Source organism: Lactuca serriola, chromosome 9 (assembly GCF_051521515.1).
Source record: "Lactuca serriola cultivar US96UC23 chromosome 9, Lser_US96UC23_V15, whole genome shotgun sequence".
In the NCBI taxonomy this organism is placed as follows: Eukaryota; Viridiplantae; Streptophyta; class Magnoliopsida; order Asterales; family Asteraceae; genus Lactuca; species Lactuca serriola.
In genome coordinates this window covers 41,840,856-41,855,811 of record NC_136416.1, presented here as the reverse complement: position 1 = coordinate 41,855,811, position 14,956 = coordinate 41,840,856, and the positions used below count along the sequence as shown (strand labels likewise).

At 38.7% G+C, this 14,956-nt stretch overlaps 1 protein-coding gene across 1 annotated transcript; it reads right to left on the bottom strand.

Moving 5' to 3' along the window:
• Window positions 1-10,005: 10,005 nt before the first annotated feature.
• Window positions 10,006-12,964, bottom strand: LOC145077181 (protein trichome birefringence-like 34). The gene is made up of 5 exons (XM_079022940.1): window positions 12,473-12,964; window positions 11,436-11,610; window positions 11,031-11,227; window positions 10,613-10,771; window positions 10,006-10,518 (listed from the first exon to the last, which is right to left on the bottom strand). The coding sequence occupies exons 1-5, from the start codon at window positions 12,799-12,801 to the stop codon at window positions 10,167-10,169; spliced, it is 1,212 nt and encodes a 403-aa protein (XP_078879066.1). The 5' UTR covers window positions 12,802-12,964; the 3' UTR covers window positions 10,006-10,166.
• Between the last annotated feature and the right edge of the window lie 1,992 nt (window positions 12,965-14,956).

The following is a 14,956-nucleotide window of genomic DNA, read 5'->3' as shown; positions in this document are numbered from 1 at the left end:
TTGGGCCTTCGAGACAGCCGGTCCGCCCTAGGTATCTTGGCCTACAACACAAAGCAGGAACCGCCTCAACCCAAATCCAGTCCAAACAACCATGTGCATATAAACATACAATCATATAACAATTCACAGTCAACAAGCCGATCAAACAGATCACATAACATATCATCATCCTAACCAGGATACCGACCTAACCGGTCACTAGCATAGCATCACCCTACATATCAGGATACCGACCTCAACCAGGTCTCTAACATATACCATCCTAGCTACCAGGATGCAAACATATCAAAGCAATATCATAACAACAAATACCCGGATCTCAATCTGATAAAGGGCCGACCTTGGTGCCTTAGACCCTGTTGATATAGTGAGGATAACTCACCTCGCACTGCCGAAACTCTGAACTGAAGAAGCAGATTCTTGAATCACCGACTCACCGAAAATCCCAAACTAGCCAACATAGCACAAATAATCATTAGGCTAAGCACAATACCCTTCTAAGGGTAAATTGACCATTTTACCCTTAACTCAATCCAGCCCAACACTAGGTAAGCTCTCAAGCCCACCAATGGCCCAAAGTCCAAAAGTCCGAAGCAAAGCCCACTATTGGCCCAATTTACTAAATTGGGCCCACCTCACCAAATGGGCCTAGACCCATGATCCATAACAACCAATGGGCCCACAATACTCTATCCATAATGTCCAGACACAGCCCAAAATCCAGCAGCCCAAATAACAGCCCAAAATGAAAAACCCAACAGAGGGAGTACGCTGGGCGTACCCTCCGTGGTACGCTTGGCGTACTCGCTGATTCGCAACTAGGGATCAGGGCACTGACCCGCTACGCGGGGTGTACTCCTATGTTACGCGGGGCGTAACTTCGCTACTCATTAAGTCCTCATAACTACTTAATGGCTTAAGCTCTTAAGCCCAAACTTCAGATCCCTAGGCCAAATATGCCTAAGATTCATAAAGTCTCAAACTTTATCACTTGGGACGTCCATAAAGCTCTTAATCCAAGGTCTTAATCCATTAAGACCTACATATCTCACACATGGAACAACCACAGCCCTTCGGACCTCATTTTTCTCACTCAAGACCTCTCCAAAGGTCTGAAAGGACAAATAATCTCGACCAACTCAAAACATGCATCAAGATGAGGACTTTTGGGACAAGAATGATGTCAAAACTTCATAACACTTAGATCTATGCAATATAAATGACAAGAAAGAAGCTTTATACCTCAAATAGGCTCCAAAGGATGATATCCTTCCAGATCTACAAGCTCCAGCCACTCAACTCCTTCCTTGACAACTTCCTCTTTCTTCTTCTAGCCTCTCCTTTGCCAAAATAAGCTTTTCAAAGCCAAACACACCCAACAATGGAGGTGGAACGGATCTCTAGGGTTTCTGAGGTTAAGGGAGAGCTTAGGGAGGCTAGGGTATGAACCAACATGTTCCTTATATAGTGGCTGACCCTAATTTTAGGGTTTTAGAACTCTGAGAGTACGCTGGGCATACCTCTAGTACGCTGGGCGTACTCACCCTTGCACCCGCATCCACTTACGCCCTTACGCTGGGCGTAATCCCAGCTTACGCTGGGCGTACTCGGCTTGTCCCCAAATTTCATATTTGGCCCTCTTTATTCCACTTTTCCCACAAGATGACCAAAATAATTTTCCTCTTAAATCCCGGGGACTCACAATTAAGTACTCTTAGGAATGGGGCGTTACAAAACATCTCTGGAATAGTCTCCCTAATTGCCATAGCCACCTCAGCGGCAACGATCCTACGAATCTCATCATCACTGGTACCCGCCCCTCCGGTTCGCTATAACATGAACCTAGGGTAGTCATCTCCATACTGAAACATACAAAAGGAAGAGGTAAATAACCAGACTAAATAATACACATACATAATATACACTCTCACAACCCCTTAGAACTCCAAGGTTCTTCCCAAATCGCATATGGATCCTGTATTTTAAGTAGTATGGGCCTATACTACCTTTCGTACCTATCCATAGTTGATTCAGCCTGTCCTCCCAAAGTCCTAAGTTGCTAACTCTCTCTAAGTTAGGTGTATCAACACAAGTACACCTAAGGGTCCTACAAGATCACTACTAAGCACCTAGCTACTCATATTAGGTTCCTTCTCGACCACTGCTCCACTTCTCAAGAATCTCTACTAAACTCGCCAATTGCTTTACGTGTACATAATCTAGGACTCGATTGATGGTCGAATCAATGATTCTGCCTCAAGTCCACAACCAAACAAGGAATAGGAAGTAAGGCTAAACCAAACATTCAAAGGCTATAAAACCCTAAATATGTACAACCCGAAAGCATACACAAAGTAATTAACAATCTTATTTTCCATTTTAACAAAGAAACACAAGTAATCACCAAGGAACAAGGCATCACAATTCAGACAACTCCATTATGCAGAGGGACCCTAAGCCTATCTCTATCATGAATTTCTATCACTCCATGCAATAAGTCAAATACAACAAAACCCAAGTATGTGTAGTTTGGGAGATCACTTTCGAGCTCCGACTGATTATACACATTGCTTCCTCCTTTCTTCCCCTTAAAATTCTTTACTAGTAAAAAGGTTTTTATGAAAAATATTCTCATATCCTAGTTTGAGTCTGGAATCTCATGAGTGTTCATCCAAATCCCTAAAACTAGGGCTCTAATACCAATTTGTAACATCCCATTTTCAAAACAAAAATTTCATTTTTCTTTAAGGTTAAAATATTGCTTTCCCAAAAATCAAGTCAAAGAAACATAAGTATCAAATACAATCATCCCAAAATATCAGAGTATAAAACATACGAAATCAATAAACTACATATGGATGTGTACAATCAAGCTTTCTCCTTTTCGTGATCATATGAAGTGTACCTGTAACACAATAAATCAACAACTGTAATCATGAAGCATAGTAAGTTCCCCCAAAATACAACACATACACACACACACACACACACACACATATATATATATATATATATAAATAGATAGTTGTCTCGGGTCTGTATCAACCCCGAGTCCATAATGTTTTTGAATCGGCTCCATCGGGTCTGTATCAACCCCGAGTTTGTAGTGACTCCGAGCCCAGATCGTGTAGCATCCATAAACTTCACGAAAAAATTTAACTTTTTAAACAACCCATACATTATCATTATTTACAAAATAGTTTTCAAAACATGTTTAATATCAGAGTTTTCCCAAAATCATAGAACAAAACACGAGAAGGTGCACGATTACGCCTTTGCCTTCCCGTGATCATCTGAGGTACCTGAAACATAACCCAAAACTGTAAGCCCAATGCTTAGTGAGTTCTCCCAAAATACCAACACACATCAAATATCACATATATAATAACAACATACTATGGGTCCAATCAACCATCGGGTTGGAATACCTTAGATCCTCAACCATTGGGTTGGAATGCCACATACTACGGGTCCAATCAACCATTAGGTTGGAATATGCTAGGCCCTCATCCATCAGGTTGGAATGGCAACATACTATGGGTCTAATCATCCTTGGGATGGAATACCATATGCCCTTAACCATCGGGTCGAATGCCCCAGCCTGTCGGCTTACGCACAAAGCAGTGAAGCCTCAGCCACCGACCAAACATGTGCACATATAATAGATAAGCATACAAATAACCGGTCAGTAAACAAACAGATAGATCTTACAGATCACTAAGCATAATATCATCCTATCTACCAGGATACAGATCTAACATATCACTACAACACACAATCATACGATAAACCAAGATAACAATCCAAAGGGTCGGCCTTGGTGCCTAAAACCCATAAGTATAGTGAGGAAACTCACCTCATAAACTGAACAGAATTGATGGGACCCGACTCCGAATCTCAGCTCCCTACACAATACCTACATCCACCAAGTGACTAATTCCATCAAGATCCCAAAATACCCAAAATACCCTTAAGGTCTAACTTGGTCAAAGTCAACGGTCAAGGTCAACAATCCATGTTGACCCAACACACCATGTTCCCCTTGGCCACTCCGTGTTCCGCGAGCATCCAAACAGTCGGGAAAACGTCATCCAACATGCCATGTTTTCCTGAGTTCCAACAACTTAATACATTCAGCTGGATTTTCGACTTCAAGAGCTCTAAAGCTCAGATCTATACCAAAATGTGATTAAGAAGGTTAAAGTTTCCAACTTTATCCATTGCGGCTACCAAAAAGGTCCAAAAACTCAAATCACAAGCTTGATAATGCAAGGGCTTAACCAAAATTCCCATAATCCTTAAGATCTGAAGTCCATCCTTTCTAGAAGTGATTCTAACACCTAAACCATCCCAAAGGTTGGTGCTTTTTAGATATACATGTCCAATGTATCTCTTGAACCCATATTACGTCAAAATGAGGATTTATGACCTAATCTCTATGCATGGCATCAAAACTTGATTATAGATCAGATCCAAGACACTACTAGGTCACCTTCACCTGGAGATTCATAAATTTGCAAACTTTATGAGATCCAAGCATTGAAACATTCAAGAACAAGGAGAAAAAGGGACAAAACTCAAGATCTAACAACTTTGAACGATAAAAATCGGGTCTTGGACACTTACAAAGGTTCAGAAGAGTGCCAAACTAAAGAATGGGGCTTGCTTGTTGGATCTTTGCTTCCTTCTTCCACCTTCTTCTTTCTTTAGCTTCAAAACACCAAACTAGTTTCACAAATGGGAGAGAAAATGATTAGGATTTCTTTCAGGGCTTGAGGGGTTGATGGGGGCTGAGGGTGAACAAACCCTAGCCTCCACAAACCTTTAAATAGGGAGAAAAACCCAGAAGAATAGGGTTTCTTTCCAGCCGTCAACACGTCGTGTTCCAAGAGGGAACACACTGTGTTGCCCAAGATGAAACCCATGCCTTCTCAAATCTAGACATGCTGTGTTGGTGCCTCCATCACGCCGTGTCCAAACCTCAATTATACCCAAGGGTGCTACCACTTGACCAATTGACATGAAAAAGAATTATAAGGATGAATTTAGAATTACCTGAAAATCGGGATGTTATAATTCTCCCCCGCTTGAACTAGACTTCGTCCTTGAAGTCTGTTGCGGTGAACAAATCCGGATAATGCTCCCGCATCTCATCCTCCGGCTCCCAGGTCCACTCAGATCCCCTCTGGTGTTGTCACCGTACGTTTACCAAAGGTACTTCCTTGCTACGCAAAACCTTCATCTTCCTATCCAGGACAGCTACCGGCCACTCAACATAGTTTAGGCGCTCATCGAACTGAATATCATCCAAGAAAACCACAACATCCTCATCCAATACACACTTTTGCAGCTATGAAACATGGAAAGTGCTGTGAATCTGACTAAGCTCCTCATGAAGATCCAATCTATAAGCAACAACCCTGGCAATCACCTGAAAAGGCCCAATATACCGTGGATTTAATTTTCCCCTCTTCCTGAAGCGTATGACACCTTTTCCAAGGTGAGACCTTTAGTAACACCATGTCGCCAACCTGAAACTCCAAATCGGATCGGCGTTAGTCGGCATGGATCTTCTGCCAACTCTGAGTGGTTTGCAGTCTCTGTCTGATCTGCTGAATCAGCTCCGTGGTCTGCAGGACCACTTCGGTCCGCCCTATAACCCTGTGACAAACCTCTCCCTAACAAACCGGGATACGAAATCTCCGCCCATCCAAGAGCTCGAAAGGCGGAACACGAATGCTGGAGAGATAACGGTTGTTTTAGGAGAACTCCGCAAGAGGCAGGTAGGAGTCCTAGCTCCCACTGAAATCGATAACACAGGCTTGCACCATATCCTCAAGGTTCTGTATCGTTCGCTCACTCTAGTCATCGGTCTGCAGGTGATAAGCAGTGCCGAAGTGAAACCGCATGCCCAATTCCTCATGGAACTTCTGCCAAAAACAGGAGGTGAACCGAACATCACAGTCTGAAACAATGGAGACCAGAACCCCATGGAGAATAACGATATCATGAACATACACATCAGCCAACTTCTCAGCCGAAGAAGTCTCCCGAAGCACTAGAAAGTGGGAACTCTTGGTTAATCGATCCACGATGACCTATACAGCATCAAAACCCTTTTCTGTCCTTGTCAATTTGGTGATAAAATCCATCAAAATCTGGTCCCATTTCCATATGGGAACCTCCAGAGGTTGCAGCTTGCGATGCGGCCTCTGATGCTCAGCCTTGACCATATTGCAGGTCAAACATTTCTCCATATACCAAGCTATCTCCCTCTTCATACATGGCCACCAATAACTCAATCTCAAATCCTAATACATCTTGGTGGCCCCCGGATGAATATAAAAACGAGACTTATGAGCCTCCTCTAATACAACTTGCCTGATCCCACCAGAAACTGGAACCCAAACCCGACCACACCAGGTCAACAACCCACAATTATCCATGACGAACCTGTCAATCTCACCTCTGATCCTCTCCTGCTTCCAATTCTCCTTTTGAACTCCCTCGGCCTGAGCCTCCCTAATCAATCCCAAAAGCAGAGAATCAACTGATATCCTCATGCACGCCACCCGATCTGAAGTCCTGGCCTACTTGCGACTCAAAGCATCCGCCAATACATTCAATTTACCTGGATGGTAAAGGATCTCACAGCCATAATCCTTGAATACATCCAGCCACCTGCGCTGCCTCATGTTTAGGTTCGGCTGATACTATGCCTTAGACTCTCATGATCCGTGTAGATGGTACAACGGACCCTATAAAGATAGTGCCTCTAAATCTTGAGGGAAAAAACCGCTACCCCAACTCCAAATCATGAGTGGGATATCGCGTCTTGTATGGCTTCAGTTGCCGCGGGAGATTTTGGAACCTCTTGGAGAAATCCTGAATGAATCTCTGATAGTACCCTGCTAAACCCAAGAAACTCCTGATATCCGAGGGAGATTGTGGAACCTCCCACTACATAACGGCCTCGATCCTTTCCGGATCGACCAATATCTCATCATGGTTAACGAGGTGTCCAAGGAAGTGAATGTATCATAACCAAAACTCGCACTTCGAGAACTTAGCATAAAGTCGTTATCGCCTCAAAACCCCCAGAAGCTAAGGAAGATGCTCCTCATATTGCTCTCTAGTCTTGGAATACACCAGAATATCATCAATGAACACAATAATGGAACGATCGAGCATCGACCTGCACACTCGATTCATAAAATCCATGAATATTACAAGCACAGTGGTGAGCCCATATGGCATCACCACAAACTCATAATGCCCATAACGAGTCCGGAATACGGTCTTCTCCACGTCCTCCTCTGTCACTCTGACTTGATGATACCCAAACCTCAAATCTATCTTGGAGAATCAAGATGCACCCTGCAACTTGCAACTGATCAAAGAGGTCATCAATCTGCAGAAGGGGATAATGGTTCTTCAGCATTAACTTGTTCAACTCCCGATAATCAATGCACATCCGGTGTGTACCATCCTTCTTCTTGACGAACAAAATCGTCGCTCCCCACAGAGAGCTGCTCGGTCTGATGAAATGCTTGCCTAGCAGCTCCTACAGCTGAGATGACAACTCCTGTATCTCAGGCGGGGGTAAGCGGTACGACGCCTTGGCAATAGGGTTCGCACTTGGCACAAGGTCAATCCTGAACTCGACCTGCCTCTCGAGAGGCATACTGGGTAACTCCTTCGGGAACACATCCGCGAACTCCCTAACAATCGAGACTTCTGATACTGAAGTCTGATCCTTAACATGCGTATCCACCACATAAGCCAAGTAGCCCGCACACCCGTGCTGAATATACTGTCGAGCCCTGGCTACATAACAAAACCCTGAACCCATCCTGGTGCCATCTCCATAGATAACCAATTCTCCCCCACTTGGGGTTCGAACTACCACACGCTGGCCCTCGCAATCAATCATAAAACTGAACCAGGTCAACCAATCCATGCCCACAATCACGCAAACATCCCCCATGAGGATAGGAATCAGATCGATCGGATAAGGCACCCCGAACATCTCCAGAACACACCTTAGTAACCATTACTAAACAAAAGTCAAACTAATCAACTGTCACTAACAAACTACTTCATTTTTTCATTAGACACACCTTATTAACCATTGCTAAACAAAAGTCAAACCCCAATTCAAAACTCCATGTCTAACAAATTTGACCAAAAGTCAAACTGATCAACTGTCACTGGTCAATGGTCAACGTGCCATGACTAGCTTATGGTCGTGACACGACTATTACTATCCTAAACAGTCGTGAATCCCACTTTGATGCATGTCCCGACTAAGGGATGGCCGCGTTGTGTCTCCTAGGCAGAACAACCACTTCTGTTAAGTGTTTAATCCATTAAGTCATGACCTATAACTTTCTGAACATTATTTGGGAGGTGTATAATGGATCAAAATCTAAACTTCACTAACATGCAAGCCCCTAACATGTCAAACACTAAACCTGGATCCAAAACAAGGCAAAAAAGGTTGAGGCTTTCTTGCATGGTTCAAAGTGCGCTTAACACGCACCTTTTTCACCCCATAGAATCCAGAAAAATCATCCAAAACAACCTACAAACTTGTTCAAACTCCAAAAATTATCATAACAAAAGGGATCAAAAATGACTAAAACTCTAGACGTAGAAGGAAAGAACCATAAAGATGCAAACTTTAATACTTACAGAGCAAAATGAGAGGATAAAAAGTCATAGTCTCTCTAAATCTAACTTCTTAATGTAAAAACAAAAGTTAATTAGTTATACGATTATAACAGTTGAAAAACATAAAAGAAAATCGGTTTTTACTCCTTTATGTAATAAAATACATTTCTTGGTCATTTAACACAAACTAAATTACAGAGATGATATTTTTTTTAGAAAAACAATGTTAACCAAGGTTAGCATGGAGTGCGAAATACTTTCGGACCATGTGCATCTTTACCTTGCACAATCCTTCTTTCCATGTTCTTTAATAAAAATATTTTGTACAACAATCCTTAATAATTTAGAAAATGATACATCAACTTTAAATAATTCAAATAAGTATCAGTTTTTAATCATTTCCAAAATAATACATCAAATCTAATAATTAAGAGAATAATCCTTCTAGGTAATCCATCAACATCCAGTTACAATTGGTCAAATGAAAACCATTTTATGAAAATATCGTAACAAAGATTATAACTTATACCTCAACTATACCTTTATAATGTTTTATATTTTAGTCAATCTTTTAAATTATATATATATATATATATATATATATATATATATATATATATATATATATATATATATATATATATATATACCATCACAACTTGACATTTTATATAAATCATTACACAAATCGGTAAAAAAACTAATAAATAAAATGAGAAAATAGCAAGGAAATTGTTATATTATATGATAGAAAATAATTAATTTTTGGACAAATATAAAAAAAACCCTTAAATTTGTAAATTTTTGTTGGTTTTAGCCAAAATACCATCGGATGTCTATTAATGCCTAAAATTTGCAATTATTTTTTTTAATTTTTATCCTTTTTTTACAAATTTATCAAGTTTATGACAAACTTAAGGGTTTTAATGAACAAGAAAACCAAATATAAAAGGCTTTTATAAAAAAAATAAAATAAAATAAAATAAATAAATAAAAAAAAGTAAAACCGAACATTTCTGTCAAACATAAGTTTTTAATAAAACAAAGGTTAAAATTGATTTTTTTTTCTGCAGATAACCATAAAAAGTTTTAATGAACCTAAAATCCACAAAATATAAAACCAACAAAAAATTACAAACTTAAAGGTTTTTATATCATTATCCCTTACTTTTTTTTACTCTAAAATGATTATACAAAGATATTACATGTGATTAACATGATAATAAGAACATATTGTATGTTTTTCCAATTAACCCACAAACATTTGACTTGGTAATATTTCAGAGCACTAAACAACAACAGATTCGGTATAACAAAACAACCAAACAAGACTTTTTGGAGGCTGACTGGGACCTTTCATTTTGATTCATTCGAAAATTTTGTACATACCATGTTTTCATTAATCACCTACCTAAAATCTCTCTTTGTAAAACTCAATGTATGGATTGTATTTTAGGCTTCTATATGTATATTTTTCAACAAACAATGGAATTTTATAGTTTATAACGTATGTAAGTATAAAGGATCTCATTCCAAACATCAGGTACTCCAGGAAGACACCAATGTGTACAATCTGAAAACGGAATCGGATTCGCCAATTCCAATTCCGTTGGAGGAACCCAATGCCTTTTGTAAATAGACGGGTGTCCGTCTTTCCGATACTGTGAAAGTTGTGTTATATTCAAAAGTTCAATCTCTAACCCTTTCTTTTCAAGATCTTGTACTATCGATTGCGCTGTTCTCATCAAATCGGTATCTGTTCCCTTTCCCCAATACCCTTGTTCCTTTATCGGCTCCGTTTCATTAAAGCAATTTTCTCCCATCGGTTTTCCCCAATCTCCACCCCTAGAAATAGTTGTTGCAAATAATGAATATGGGTAAAATGGTAAATTCACATTAGCATTTTGTCGAAAAAATAACAAGTAATTGTAATGCGTACTCTTTGTGATCCGGTGAGAGGCTTATGAAGAACATTTTCGTTTTGGTGCGGTTAAGGTGAGTGTCCAACCAATTTGACCACGTTTTTAGAGCCATCTCGTATCGCCTTACCCTTCCGGATTCTATTGAAGTTCTATTAGGATTTTCAAATGATCCCCACCTAAACATGAAATTGTAGTGTCACAACATGTGGGCCCCGTTTGTTACGCTGGATAATTTATAACAGAACAAGTTGTACTGTGTTTTTTTATTTTTAAGACCGACACAGAAACCGATTTTACTGGGACTCAAAAAGACGGAACATAGTGGGACATGTGACACTTACACACTGACTTTTTTTTTTGAACAAAAAGACATAAATACCCTTTTTAGCTCTAGAAACCTATTTAGTCTAATATTATGTTTGAAGAAAGACTTACAAGAGTGTCATATTAGGCTCTAGCCACCATGTATACGAGTCAAAAATTAGCATGTCAGCATCAATCCATTGTTTGGCATGCCTTTCGATGCTCTCAATCTTCATGATTCGATCATGTACACGATGATGAACAGGATCATCGCAGTTTGATTCCACCAACAACGGTTCCCAATAAAAATCAATAGACGCATTGAATTCCTTTCATGTCAATCAGTCAAATAAAATTAGACAAATCAGGCCAAACACCCGTATGCATCATATTGTTTCAAGTTTTTTATGAAAACAATTAAATAACTGAAAATTCATATATTTTTAAATATGTAGGTCGAAAATTCCAATAGTGACAAATGTCCATATAACTGTATAAGTACTCAACGTGTTAGAAGAAAGAGACCAGATCCCTTACAGATGCTCTGAAAGTAATCAATGAGCCATGCCATTCTGCAACCTTATGAGATGGATCAGGGATCCATGAGTCAATAAGACAAAGGAGCGAAATCCAATGGTTTTTGCCTAATGAGTCCCCAACAAAAACAACCCTCTTATCCCTTAGCTTCTCCAAAAGTGCTGTTCCATTAAACCTACAAATTTATCCCTGAAATTGGTAAAATGTACAACTCTTGATGCACAAGGTACATTTTCTAAGGACTATGTACAACTGATTAATGCGTTGCCGGTTATATTGAAATATGGTTTTACACAACATATTACCAAAAACCAACAAAAGTTGTTGGTGTATAGGAACAGTTGTACCTTACTACCTAACAATGTATTATTGTGTTTAGAAATAACAACAATGTGTTAGATGTATATGAAGTTGATGAAAAGCTTTGTAGAGTACTAGACTTGTATGGTACAACTTTTTTAAAATCATTTATGAGTTCCGATGCCAAAAAAGAAAAAAGTGAAACAAGCCTATAAAAGTTTATACATTTTAAATTTTTAACAAGTCAAACAAACACGTAGATTTTTTTTTTTTTTTTTATGATTTAATCATTAAAACTTTGATTTTATTTCCTAAATAAACCATCCTTAACAAAAAAAAAATAATGTTGGGATTGGTGTTTGCTACTCAATACCGAAAAAAAAAAAATTGCAATGGTTTTATTGGAAAACAAAACAATATATAGTATCGCAAAATTCTTGATGGGTTGTACATATAGACTTGTACTGTACAACTCCACTATGCGTCCACTTCTGTGCAATTTTATCAGCTTTGCAGTATGTTTGAGAACTCAAATCACATGGCATATGAACTGTGTCATCTTTCTCGAGTTCCCAAACGCTTGATACAGAGAAATTACAATTCCCTAATGCATCCATCCAACTTCTTGTAGGTGACCAATGCAATATGTATGAATGTTTATACGAGTTATAACAATACACAGTACAACTCGTAATGCATGTATGCCAACTTTCGTGAGAGAGAGAGAGAGGGAGAACCTGGGAAGGTCACAGCCATGGGGTTGCCATCTCCAGAACTGATACTCGGAATCTTTTCTTCCAAATTTCTGACAAGCATAATCATCCGCCATGAAAGAACACTCTTTCTCTCTGTACAATGGTCTCGATTTGTTATCATAAACCCAACTCCCGTTGAACAAATCACAACCTTCAAACGAATAATCATCCGCCATTTTCGCTTCTCCAATAACATCAAACCTTATTCCACTATTATCTCCACAAAAGTAAACAACTCCCATGATTACTCCCATTACAAGCATGAACCCTATTGAACGATACCCATGAAACAATCTCTGTAGCTTTTCCATTCCCTTCTTGTTTTCTATAAATGTTTAGAAACGATTACAACCCTGTTATGTTCTTGGTATTCGAAACAAGAAACAGAGGAAAATAAAATTGTTGGGAGTGTCGTAGAGGAAACGAAGAAATGAAGAATATTTGTTAATATTTTTGGTATTTAAATCACTTGGGTAGTTGATCTGTCTAAAAATAAGAATCCGACCTTTGACTATTTCATTATATATATATAAAGTAAATTACAAATTTGGTCCCTTTACTTTATAAAGAAATGACAAGATCAGTCCAAATTTTCATATCATCTCAATGTTGTCCCTTGATTCCTTGGTTTGCATTTAGTTGCTAATAAGACCCTCTATCCCATATAAAACGACTTTAAAATTTGGAATAGAATTCCAATTTTGAGTGAAAAACACAATGACTATATATGCAACATATATGCAACAGAATAATTTTTTAAAAAAGTATTGGACAATTTTAAAGTTTAAACTGAAAGTGCATTTTTGTTTAATCGTATGAACCGGACTTGCATCTTTGGCTACTATATTGATCGAGCTGCATCACGAAGGTTTGCGGTTTTTTTTTTATCCATTGTCGTCGTCTATGAAGACGAAGACTTATTGGACTTGGAGCTACAACGCGATATGAAAAAAGCTACCCTCACCTCAATACTTGGGATTCTAGTGGTCGAATTGGTTACAATAAAAAATAACTTTAGAGCATTGGGTGTGGGCAAAAAGATGCAACACCACCTCACATGCCACATAAGCAAGTGGTGTTATAACACCAAGTGGGAAAATGGACAACAAGATGCAACACCAAAGGAAAGAAAAAAAAAAAGAAAAAAAAAACAAAAAGTTCATATTCCCTCGTTTCAATTCGTCACAACGCCAAGAAGATGCAACGAGATTTGCCATGACAAGATGCAACAAGTTGGGGGGGGGGGGGGCGGTGTTCCCCATGTCATGACGCCGTTGAGGGGTGCCACCTCACCCCCCGTTGTTTCTCGTTGGACCCATACCGAATGGTCTTAGATAATATGTAAGTCATGTCTAACAACAATGTCCCTTACAAGTTGTAGTTGAGAAATCATTGATATTGATAGTTTTATTGCACAAATGTTGTGAATCCAAAAGATTCCAGACTCCCCAAGCAAGACTATTTTTTGATTCGATGTATGTTAATAGATTTTTTATGTAAATTAATAAATTTACAAACTGTTATTTTACTTTCTGGGTTTATGCCTTGATAAAGATATATATTTGATTTATGCAAAATTGTAGTTCATGTTTATGTATTATGGGTCATATTTAGGTTAGGATTTTCTTGGATTATTTTCTAAAAATGAATAATTGTAAGGGGTTAACATCATATTTGAATTTTGATCTTTATCTTGTGGATTTCAATTTGCTTTGGTTTTGGTGAGTTCCTGGTGGCTAATAGCGTGATAAAGGAGGAGAGAGGTGGAAAAAAAACAAAGGATGGGGCATTAATTGAACGACGATGAGTTTTTTTTTTTTTGGAACGGCAAATAATATTATTAATAAAAACCCAAACAGTAGCAAGTAACTATGAGTGGGAGGAACAAAAAAAGCCAAAGGAAAACAAGAACATTACAAAACGATACCCTCTTTAGATAGAGCTATAAGATTAATAGAGAGAGAGAGAGCAACTCCTTTCTTCCCAACTTTCCACTCTATCCCCATCCCCTATATTTGTTTCATTCAAACGATTGAGTTATGATGGAATCCGTAATTTTGGTTGGTTTAATTCCAATGTTTTTAAATATTTTATCATTCCTTGCAATCCAAATATGCCAGATGGTAGATGATAAGATCATACATAGCTTATTCATTTTCTTGGGACAATCCTCCCACGATGTAGCATAGTAAATGAAATCTATGACATTCCCGAATTGCAGGTTTTTGAATCCCGCACTACGAAAAGATCTAATAGCAAACAATTTTTTGAAAATTCACATTCGACCAATAGGTGATTAGTAGTTTCATTTCCTGTACCACATAATTGACAATTCCTCTTTTGGACAACTATACCCCTTTTAGTTTGTGCATCAACGACTGTTATTCAATTCAAATCTGCCCTCCAAAAACTTTAAGGGAAAAACTTTTGACCAACAAATTATGGATCCTGAGTATTGATTAAGTT

What these genes read in the sequence shown, in the direction of transcription:
- LOC145077181 (XM_079022940.1), bottom strand. Translation starts at nt 12,801, where the DNA reads ATGGAAAAGCTACAGAGATTGTTTCATGGGTATCGTTCAATAGGGTTC. An exon ending in GAGCCTAATATGACACTCTT is followed by an intron (nt 10,772 to 11,030) that starts GTAAGTCTTTCT and finishes TTTCATGTTTAG; the next exon opens with GTGGGGATCATTTGAAAATC. An exon ending in CTCTCACCGGATCACAAAGA is followed by an intron (nt 10,519 to 10,612) that starts GTACGCATTACA and finishes AACTATTTCTAG; the next exon opens with GGGTGGAGATTGGGGAAAAC.